Genomic DNA, 11,547 nt, shown 5'->3' with positions numbered 1-11,547 from the left:
ACAAATCTTGTGAACGAGGTTGAGAGATGCTGTTTCGATAGAATCCTGTAGAGGGCACTGTGTATGCTAAATCGAAGGCTCCAGGAATGTATTCGGCATTTATAATCATAAACAATAATAATTGAAATATTTGTGGGCACATGGCAATTGGCTCTGAGATTAAAGTTATTTAAAATGAATTTGTTTAAATTTGTGGGCCGGCATGGTGGTGCAGTGGTTAGCACTGTTGCCTCACACCTCTGGGACCCAGGTTCGAGTCTCCGCCTGGGTTACATGTGTGTGGAGTTTGCATGTTCTCCCCATGTCGTCGTGGGGTTTCCTCCGGGTACGCCGGTTTCCCCCCACAGTCCAAAAACATGCTGAGGCTAATTGGAGTTGCTAAAGAATTGTCTGTAGGTGTGAATGGTGTGTGAGTGTGCCCTGCGATGGGCTGGCCCCCCCATCCTGGGTTGTTCCCTGCCTTGTGCCCATTGCTTCCGGGATAGGCTCCGGACCCCCCGCGACCCAGTAGGATTAGCGGTTTGGAAAATGGATGGATGGATGTATGATAGAATGATTAAGCTGTAGCACATTTCAAATAATATTTCATTTGTAACACATTTGTTCTCCAAACTTCTACATTTTTAACCTTTGGCCACAAGATCATCTTCTTCCTGCCAGTATCTTTTCTTTTCCTTTGATCCTCGGTTGTTGGAATCTGCTCTGCTGCTTGGAAGTTCCCTGGGGAGTTAGTGTTGGGGGGGTTCTGGTGGAATGTGACCATCGGCAGCCATGGGCTGGATAGCGCTGTGGTGCTCAGCCTGGCTCTGTGCCCTTCTAGGGGCTCTGTGTCCTTTGTTAGCACAAACATTTTGCACACCTGACATTACCATGCATACAGTATTTCTCGTATTTTACAAAATACAAAAACACTGATCAAAGTCTGTAGAAAAAAAACATTTTATTTCATGAACTAAGTCAAATATGAATCATAAAACACAATTAAAATACTTTTTTTGAATACATGCCTCAGAAATTGCACATCCCTGATTGTGCGTTACCTTCATGCTGCCTTGAAATTTTTGATTTCTTCACTGTAGCCCTATGTTATACATCCATCCATCCATCCATCCATTTTCCAAACCGCTTATCCTATTGGGTCGCGGGGGGTCCGGAGCCTATCCCGGAAGCAATGGGCACGAGGCAGGGAACAACCCAGGATGGGGGGCCAGCCCATCGCAGGGCACACTCACACACCAGTCACTCACACATGCACACCTATGGGCAATCCAGCGACGCCAATTAGCCTCAGCATGTTTTTGGACTGTGGGGGGAAACCGGAGTACCTGGAGGAAACCCCACGACAACATGGGGAGAACATGCAAACTCCACACACATGTGACCCAGGCGGAGACTTGAACCTGGGTCCCAGAGGTGTGAGGCAGCAGTGCTAACCACTGCACCACCATGCCGCCCCCCTATGTTATACAATCTAATCTTAACCTTATGTTAACTGATCCTATTTTTATTTCTTAAATATTCCCTCCACCACCCCCCCTCTAAGGAGGACTGCTTTATTTACAATTAATCTAATCCTATGTTATACAATCTTATCTTTACCTTATGTTAACTGATCCTATTTTTATTTCTTAAATATTCCCTCCACCACCCCTCCTCTAAGGAGGACTGCTTTATTTATAATTAATCTAATCCTATGTTATACAATCTTATCTTAACCTTCTGAATTAATCCTATTTTTATTTCTTAAATATTCCCTCCACCACCCCCCCTCTAAGGAGGACTGCTTTATTTATAATTAATCTAATCCTATGTTATACAATCTTATCTTTACCTTATGTTAACTAACCCTATTTTTATTTCTTAAATATTCCCTCCACCACCCCCCCTCTAAGGAGGACTGCTTTATTTATAATTAATCTAATCCTATGTTATACAATCTTAAGCTTACCGTAACCTATCCTATCTTAATTTTATTCTATGTTATCTTATCCTATCTTTCTTATCTTATGCAATCCTATCTTATTCTTATACTATGTTATCTCATATAATCTTATCCTAAACTTATGGTAATTTATCATGTCTTTGTAAAACATAAAATGGCATACAAGTTAAGACTATCTTAACTTGTCCTATCTTTATCTTAATCTATACAATCTTAACCTTATCCTATCTTAAGCTTATCCTATAGTACCTTATGCTATAGAACTACATGGTAACATATCCTAATTTTATCTTATCCTAAGTACGTATGACAAGTCTCGTGTAATTATGTGCTGAATCTACAGGGAAATGTAGCTATGTGCATCTGACTGATAGCCCATCTCCACACCCATCTCCTGAGCCCTGGGCATGGTACTTAGCTGCTCCAGTGCATCAATAGGAAAGATGAACTCATCTTCATCAATCCTACGCCTCTTGGTTGAATGAGTACCCTCATTATCCTCATTCTTCCCCTGTTTCGCTAAGTTAATTTCATTTAAATGTCTGTTCCAAAACTCCTGACACCAGTACTCAGTAAAGCACTTGGCGTCATAGGTCATTTTAGAGTACTTTGTTACATAATAGTTATACAACCAATAGAATTTTTCCAGGTGAGATGAGGCGGCTACAGCCTGTGCTGGAGCCTGAAGCAGAGGGGTCAGATGAACCATGCCTGGAGCTGAAAATGGATGTGGAGCTGGGCTTACAGGTGTGACTAAGTGTGGGGATAAAACAGAGGAGCCCATAAAAAGAAATGGGGATGAAACAAAAGGGGAGGGGACTGAAGACGGAAATAAAAATGAAGAGGAGGAGAAGGTTGGTGAGCTGGGCTTAGGCTCTAACCCCTTCTGTTGGTCATACCTCCTTCTTCGCCCTGACCGGCCTCCCGCCGTTTTTCTACGGCGGCCTGTGCCCTGCTGACCCCTGCTGGTTGCCACCGGGATGGCAGCAGATCCAGGAGAGGCAGACGTGGTCAGGGAGCTGGCTGCCGGCGGCCTGGTGCGCCACTTCTTCCGACGGCCAGCATCACTGGAACTGGTTTGTCCTTTGGGATTATAAAGACAGGGGACAGCATATTTAATTTAAATGAAACATTATGTCACTGTACAACAACACTACATCACAACCATCACAGATATCACACTTGGCAGTTGGTATTGCACACTAAGAAAAATTCTCCCGTCTTTATTGGATACAGGAAACACACGCTTGGGAAACTTATGCGCTGGTCTTGACTTGGGCCATCTGCGTTTCAGCAGGGGAACCTGACCTATAAAAACAAGCCAGTTTGTGCACAGATTCCCTGATACGCAGAACAACAGCGAAAAACAACACTGGAAAGGTTCATGTGCATCAAATATAGCAGCCCACTCAATCCAAATGCTGGCATCAACAACTGGCTATTAAGTCAAATCCTTTACATATCTTACACTTTCCATAAGTTGCATTATTTATTCACTCTCAAGGTACCAAACTAAGATTTATGCTTTTTCTGATTACTACCGCGTTTCCCCGCAAATAAGCCCTAACATGATTTTTCAAGAAGCTCGTAATATAAGCCCTAGTTATTGTCCCATGGATTGTACGGTAACTAGAATGAGATGCGGTTATACTACGAGAAGGCTACATGGACAAGAGGCGCTCATTTAAGGACAGAGTTATTGCTAAACATGAGAGATTGGGGACACTGGTTCTACAGGAAATTGAGTTGCGAGATATTCAGGACGGAATTTGGAACTTGGAGATTTACAATGATGTTCCAGAAGAACATGACATTACGACTATATTTGAATAAACATATGCAGTATACAGCAGAATTTTGTTCATGAATAAATTCACCGTCAAATTGTTTACATGGAAAGATACTGTTAGAAGATGACATAATGTCTGTGTTTGAATAAATGTGGATTTTTGTTCATGAATACCGGTAAATATACTGTAGCATGTTATACTATATGCGTCATTTGGAACAAAAATGAATATAAGACCCTGTCTTATTTTCGGGGAAACACCGTATATTAGGACATATTCAGCTGTTACTTTACCACTTCATGATGATTTTCTCTGATGTTTAAACACAGCACAGCCACAGATTTTACTGATTTCATTATATAATGCAGTAGACATGCAAAAAGACTCCCGTATATTAAAGCTAAAGGTGAACTACTTTATTATTTAGACATGTACTTCTAAAACAAGATAATAGAACAGAAGATTCAAGAAGACTAGTCAAGCATATTCTGACTTTAACTCTTTAAGTGCTGAGTTAGTCTGGGCATCATTTTGCCATCCTTACCTCGGCCAACTGGACCGGGGATGTATTCCGGGGCGATCCGCACACTGACTGCACCTTTCGGCAGCAGCCAGTCAATCCTCTGGAGATTCACGGTGGTTTTCACGATGGACATCTTTCGCGTCTTCTCTCTTGCTGATAAACTGCAAGTCTGAGCTGCTTTAAATGTTCAAATGAAAACTCTAAACGGAATAAGAATTGTTATGATTCGGTTGCTAAGCTACGGTGGCCGATTGGTGTCAGCGCGCTTCAAAGTCTTCAAACGCTTTAATCAAATGACAAAACATACGATCTACATTTACAAAAGCGCAGAAACGTAGAAGTACCACAAAATTTTAAGCGCTGAAAATCCGCTCACAACACAGTTGTGAAGTTTCTGGGTGACAAAGAAACAAGACGGACCAATTATGGTTTAATTGTATATCGAATGTTTACGAAATGTCGATATCTTATCAAAACAGGATATAGAATGAAACACTACATTATATCAATCCATCATTCGGTCGCCATTAAAGACATAGAATAATATTCCTTCCTTGTTATAAGTAACACGAGAGCTGCGGTCTTGAAGTTGCACAGACTCCCAGAATTCATAGCGATAATTACGCGACCCATTCAATTAGTGGGTTTTTTGATAATTGGGAATGGGGAGGAGCCATTGGGTGCGTTCGACTTGGCTTAGGTCTGACTGCAGCTGACGTGAGGGCGAGTGCCATCTGCCGGCGGCTGCAGGAGTGGAATATAAACTGACAGCAGCCAAACTAGACAGCTTCTACTCCTCCTAGTGCGAGACCTGACTGAGATGGCCGCACTTCCAAAAGGGTGTAGATACATCTATACAAATATCACCTGCATGCACATTACCTCTTCTACAATAACCAACTCCTGATCCAAAGTGCTAGCAGTGAAAAGATAGCTGCCAGGAAAAAGATCAAATACATTTATTTCAAGGATTCAAAGTTTTTATTGTCATGCACAGAATACAATGCAATTCTTACTTGAATGCCTTCTTCACAGACTAGACGATTAAACACATAAAGCAGCGCAACATTACAGTAACTAACAATAAATAAACGATTAACTTATGTGTACTATTAGAGCATTTATTGAAACTTTACTTCTTTACAGGCTTTTCGGGAGAAATAGCAGATAATGCATCGGAACTTCCAGAGATACAAACGTCATGCGTGTGACTAAAATTGTTCAGCCAATAAGGGCAAAGTTGTGTCACGGAGGCAGGTCCAGTTTGTGCAGCCGGCTGAGAGGTTTTTTTTATTATTTTTGTTATTGAAGCTTTAAATTACAACAGAAGTAATAGCTGACCAGTGACCATTAAGATTAACAAAACAAACAAGTACATTTACGAGACATTTACAAAATAAGCCAGGGGCACATAGTAGCGACATTTACAGTTACGCCGGCTGAAAGGTGCTGCACGATCTTTCTTGCTCTCTGCACGTGCTGCACGATCTGTCACGATCGTCTTGTAGGTTTTTGTACCATGTGACTTGGTGACGTTAGGTGACGTTTTGCAGGGCCGGCTTTATGTCGGACAAAAGAAATCTAACCATGATGCAGTAATTCTAGAGGCAGCAAAGCAGACTAACCAAAGATCTCATAGTAAACAAAGAAATGTGATACTGCAGTTAAGTTTCGGAACAAAGCTTTTACAATGTTAAAAAGTACTCACAACTTTCAGAATTTGATTGAGTACAAAAAGTTGCAGGCTAACGTAAGGAGGGTAGTTAAATGAGCAAAGAGGGAGTTTTGGAGGTCCTTCTGTAATTCAGTAGGACGGGAAACTGACATTAGTAAAGTCTGGGGAATGATAAAAAAGATGCATGAGATTAAAAGGGAGTATGGATATTCAGTTCTAAATGATAATAACATAATAACAGTTACAGATGGGGAAAAAGGCAAAATGTTAGTTTTGTGGTTTTTCATTCCCTGCTAAATCAGAAGTCAGAAGCCGCTGGTGTAGATCCAAATTCAGTCTTTATTGCAACAATGAAGTTACAACCAAGGCCGGACACGTAAAGTGTCTCCAGTACTGTTTTACACCAATTTTTATACAAGGTCTTATCATTTAACAATATCTCGTCACTTAAGCATCATCATTCCTTCAATCATTCACAATCATTGTTTTTTACATCAATCCACACCACTAGGTGATAAGTTTGTCCATCATTTCTTTTACTGTTTGGTCCCTCAGCCGAACATAATGGTGGTGCGACCATCTCCACTTGGTTTTTTAAAAATGCTCAGCCGTGAACTTTTGAGGAACTCGGGCGAAAACCTTCCTTGAGTAGCAAACCTTGGTAGCTTCAACCTGTTGCACATTGTCTAATTAGAGGGTTGATAATATATTTGTCCTTCAACATAATGATAAGGCATAACACTAATAAAGGTGGATATTCATGCATTCAGGGCTAACATAAAGTAGCTAACAGAACATTTGAGGCTAATACAAGGTGCAAATACATACTCAATTGATTACATTGTGTTGATTACATTATAATGATTACATTGTAATGATTACATCATGGGTATTTGGCATGCTTTTTAATAATACCGTAATGATTATATTCTACATTGTATAGTGCTAAATAATATCCCATATATTTCCCCCCTTTGGGATTCTAAAGAGTCCCACACACAATTCTGTCCATCCAGCCTAGGAGGGAGGGCTAAAACCCTAAGATCTAGGGAAATTCCACTCCCAGCCCGCCACAGGCGCGGCCCCCCTTTGGGGTCCATGGCTGACATGGCTCACAAACTATCAACACTCAGAATCAACCAACAGCAATGAACTCCCCAGGATACATTGCATATATTATCAGGAATACATAATCTACCAGGAGTACATCACCTACCACAAGCTCATTACATAAACATATACGGCTAATGCAAAGATAACTGAAAGGTTAACTGATAACACTGTAGATTACTATAACAGGCACTCTGTCATGAGCAGGAAAGTCCCAGGTGTCGTGGGCGGCAGGCAGGCTGCAGCGTTTCCAACATGGAGTATTCACAGGCGGTACGGCCGAACTTCAGCTATGGGCAGGAGCGTATCCAAGGTGTCTATGTCGCCATCCGTTTCCGTGTTGGTCCAGGAGGTTGCCGCTCCAAACGGTCCTCCCACCACTCTAAACATTGCAGCTATAGTCGCCTGCTGAGACAGCGCTCTTCCCACTAGGGAGCGAACAAGAGGAACTACACAACAAAAGATTAGTAGCAAAGCAAGAATGAACACAGCACGCACACAGAGTGCTTTCATAAGGGCTTACTGCCAACTACCCCACATATTATAGCACCAGTCAAACAACTCGTCATGTTGCCCCGAATTTCTCGCCATCTCATCCTGTAACCCCTGCAACTTTCTCATACCCTCAGTAAATGAAACATCCTGGGCTGTATTATTGGGAATAAATGTACAGCACTGATCCCCGAACAGCACACACACTCCCCCTTTTTCAGCCAGGAGCCAATCCAGGGCCATCCTGTTCTGTCATGCCATCAGACTGGTGGCCTGAAGCTGCTCCCCCAGAGATGCGAGTGCCTCCTGAGTATAGTTGGTAAACCTCTGCTGATTATAGTACAAATAATTTATCCATTCCACATTTTTGTTAACAGTAGGCCAAATTAATATTGATTCAAACCCTGCAGCTATCTCACTTCTCACCTTATATTTCTCTGGAATGCCCCTCGGCTGGCATATGGCATCTATATACACACTGGGATCATCTTCGCAGCTCGTAACAAACCTGTGGGACCTAGAGGGCTGTTTGTCAGAGTAAATATCCACCTGGCTAGCTAACATCCCCCTAGTGCAGAGGCCTCCACAATTATTGGGGAGAGGAGGCCTCAATCCTCCCTCCTGACCACACAGCCACCACGTATCTGCCAGAGGTACGCTCTGGTTCTCTAATGCATCCAGCGGAATGCTCCATACTTCTCCATTCTGCATTTGGTCGCCTTTCACATCCCAAACAGTTCCACAGTTACCCCCGGAGATGCCTACCTCCTCTGTCCCATTATTCTTAAAACACTCACAAGGAAGTCCCTTGAAAAAACTCAATTTCTGCCCCATAATATATCGCTGTCCCCCTTCCCAAGGCCTAAACTGTCCACCCTATAAGCATATTTAATATTTCCCTGGTATATCAGGCACCAATATGGACAGTACTGCATGCGCACTTTCGGACTAGATTTAAGTTTGCATACTTTATCAGGGGAATCAAACCATCCTGACACAGACCCTTCCAGACTCTTCTAACTCTCTACATTCCCCAGTCTCCACACTGGTTATTAGTGTACGGGAACGGGACTCCCTGAGCTGGAGGCTCTGCACTCGCACACACCACACAATCCTCCTCCCTAATGAAGCAGCGGTGTATCAGCCCTTTTATACCACCAATTTCCACTCTTATGTTTTGGTAACCCATCCTGGTTTACGTCATCTTGGGTATATCCTACAGTTTGCTCACTCTTCTCACTTCCATAGCTCCCACCTACATCTCTCCGCTTTCGCTCATTGTCACCTGAGAGGTTATTCAGCATCAGTGGACCAGGTCGAGTCAGTGAAGTCAGTTGTCCTGAACTCTCCTGTCTTGTGGTCCTGCTGCACACCCAGACCTGAAGGGCCTGGTATATCATTGGTAGCGTAGTAGTAGATATCTTTATTGCCATTTGCACAGGAACAGGTCAGTAGAAGCACATTGGAATTCTTGTGCGTATCTCCCAGAGTCATTTTTAAAAAATAGAGAGACAGAGGAGAAGAGACAGTTTTTTAAAACATTAAATAACATAATATAAAAAATGTAAATAATAAAAGCAGCCAACACAGTAATTCCAGAATGTAATACAGTAAGTGGTTACACACTGTGTACAGATGCAGATACAGGATACAGAGTGCATGGCCTGGGTGTGTGAGTGAATTATTTCACAGAAATAATATCAAGACAGTATAATGTACAGAAAAGTGGAATATTGCACATGTTTGTTAGACTATTGCACTGAAAGAGTTATTTGACTACCTAAGAGAAAGAATGAAAGTGAGGCTGTAGTGCTCCGATGTGTCTGATTGCCTCTTTGGAGTGGTAACTGTCCAGGTAATGTCCACGGGGGAAGTGGGGCGGCTGTATTTCATACCCACTTTAATGTGCTTAGCCATCAGTCTAACTGTGGCTGGGATAAAGCTGTTGTAGAATCGTGTTTTGTAGGCGGTCATGCTCTCTGGCCTGCGGTGTCTTAGGTTGTATCCTAAAATCCTTCCTCCTAAACAGGCATAATGCTGGGTGATGTTGATCACTGAGTATGTCCTGAGTTTTCCTCCGACAGCATTGTGTATTTAATGTGTCCAAAGAGGGGAGGTCAGAGCCTATGATCCTTTATGCAGTTTTTACAACAACTCCTTGAAGAGATTTCCTCTCTCTGCCACTGGTAAGGATACTTTCAGTGATTCCTCTATAGGCCCATGTGAGGGGCTGACGTCTGAGTCCTCTATAGGCCTGTGTGAGGTGCTGACGTCTGAGTCCTCTATAGGCCTGTGTGAGGGGCTGACGTCTGAGTCCTCTATAGGCCTGTGTGAGGGGCTGACGTCTGAGTCCTCTATAGGTCTGTGTGAGGGGCTGACGTCTGAGTCCTCTATAGACCCGTGTGAGGGGCTGACGTCTGAGTCCTCTATAGGCCCGTGTGAGGGGCTGACGTCTGAGTCCTCTATAGGCCCGTGTGAGGGGCTGACGTCAGAGTCCTCTATTGGCCCGTGTGAGGGGCTGACGTCTGGGTCCTCTATAGGCCCGTGTGAGGGGCTGACGTCAGAGTCCTCTATAGGCCCGTGTGAGGGGCTGACGTCTGAGTCATCTATAGGCCCGTGTGAGGGGCTGACGTCCGAGTCCTCTATAGGCCTGTTTGAGGGGCTGACGTCCGAGTCCTCTATAGGCCTGTGTGAGGGGCTGACGTCCGAGTCCTCTATAGGCCTGTGTGAGGGGCTGACGTCCGAGTCCTCTATAGGCCTGTGTGAGGGGCTGATGTTCAAGTCCTCTATAGGCCTGTGTGAGGGGCTGATGTCTGAGTCCTCGATAGGCCTGTGTGAGGGGCTGACGTCCGAGTCCTCTATAAGGCTGTGTGAGGGTCTGACGTCCGAGTCCTCTATAGGCCTGTGTGAGGGGCTGACGTCCGAGTCCTCTATAAGCCTGTGTGAGGGGCTGACGTCCGAGTCCTCTATAGGCCTTTGTGAGGGATTGACGTCCGAGTCCTCTATAGGCCTGTGTGAGGGGCTGACGTCTGAGTCCTCTATAGGCCTGTGTGAGGGGCTGATGTCTGAGTCCTCCATAGGCCTGTGTGAGGGGCTGATGTTCGAGTCTTCTATAGGCCTGTGTGAGGGGCTGACGTTCGAGTCCTCTATAGGCCTGTGTGAGGGGTTGAAGTCTGAGTCCTCTATAGGCCTGTGTGAGGGATTGACGTCTGAGTCCTCTATAGGCCTGTGTGAGGTATTGACGTCTGAGTCCTCTATAGGCCTGTGTGAGGGATTGGCGTCTGAGTCCTCTATAGGCCTGTGTGAGGGATTGACGTCTGAGTCCTCTATAGGCCTGTGTGAGGGGCTGACATCTGAGTCCTCTATAGGCCTGTGTGGGGGGCTGACGTCTGAGTCCTCTATAGGCCTGTGTGAGGGATTGACGTCTGAGTCCTCTATAGGCCTGTGTGAGGGGCTGATGTCTGAGTCCTCTATAGGCCTGTGTGAGGGGCTGAATTCTGAGTCCTCTATTGGCTTGTGCGAGGGGTTGACGTCTGAGTCCTCTATAGGCCTGTGTGAGGGACTGACGTTTGAGTCCTCTATAGGCCTGTGTGAGGGGTTGATGTCTGAGTCCTCTATAGGCCTGTGTGAGGGATTGACGTCTGAGTCCTCTATAGGCCTGTGTGAGGGATTGACGTCTGAGTCCTCTATAGGCCTGTGTGAGGGGCTGACGTCCGAGTCCTCTATAGGCCTGTGTGAGGGGCTGAAGTCTGAGTCCTCTATAGGCCTGTGTGAGGGGCTGATGTTCGAGTCCTCTATAGGCCTGTGCGAGGGGCTGACATCTGAGTCCACTATAGGCCTGTGTGAAGGATTGACGTCTGAGTCCTCTATAGGCCTGTGTGAGGGGCTGGTGTCTGAGTCCTCTATAGGCCTGTGTGAGGGATTGACGTCTGAGTCCTCTATAGGCCTGTGTGAGGGATTGACGTCTGAGTCCTCTATAGGCCTGTGTGAGGGATTGACGTCTGAGTCCTCTATA

The 11,547-nt window shown here is 44.6% G+C and overlaps 1 protein-coding gene across 2 annotated transcripts; it reads right to left on the bottom strand.

Moving 5' to 3' along the window:
* Window positions 1-540: 540 nt before the first annotated feature.
* On the bottom strand, window positions 541-4,498 carry LOC125722592 (uncharacterized). 2 transcript variants are annotated; one of them, XR_007386477.1, is made up of 3 exons: window positions 4,277-4,498; window positions 2,161-3,025; window positions 541-2,123 (listed from the first exon to the last, which is right to left on the bottom strand). XR_007386477.1 is itself a non-coding variant. In XM_048998778.1 (2 exons), the coding sequence occupies exons 1-2, from the start codon at window positions 4,386-4,388 to the stop codon at window positions 2,280-2,282; spliced, it is 858 nt and encodes a 285-aa protein (XP_048854735.1). In that variant the 5' UTR covers window positions 4,389-4,498; the 3' UTR covers window positions 541-2,279. The 2 variants fall into 2 exon arrangements, 1 of the variants encoding a protein (XP_048854735.1); XM_048998778.1 differs by having other exon boundaries at window positions 541-3,025.
* Between the last annotated feature and the right edge of the window lie 7,049 nt (window positions 4,499-11,547).

Source organism: Brienomyrus brachyistius, unplaced genomic scaffold (assembly GCF_023856365.1).
Source record: "Brienomyrus brachyistius isolate T26 unplaced genomic scaffold, BBRACH_0.4 scaffold40, whole genome shotgun sequence".
Taxonomy (NCBI): Eukaryota; Metazoa; Chordata; class Actinopteri; order Osteoglossiformes; family Mormyridae; genus Brienomyrus; species Brienomyrus brachyistius.
Note: the sequence above shows the minus strand (reverse complement) of the source record. Positions and strands in the feature narration are given on the sequence as shown.

Coding starts and splice junctions, on each gene's coding strand:
- LOC125722592 (XM_048998778.1), bottom strand. CDS start 4,388: ATGTCCATCGTGAAAACCACCGTGAATCTCCAGAGGATTGACTGGCTG. Junction 3,026..4,276: donor CCCCGGTCCAGTTGGCCGAG/GTAAGGATGGCA, acceptor ATAATCCCAAAG/GACAAACCAGTTCCAGTGAT.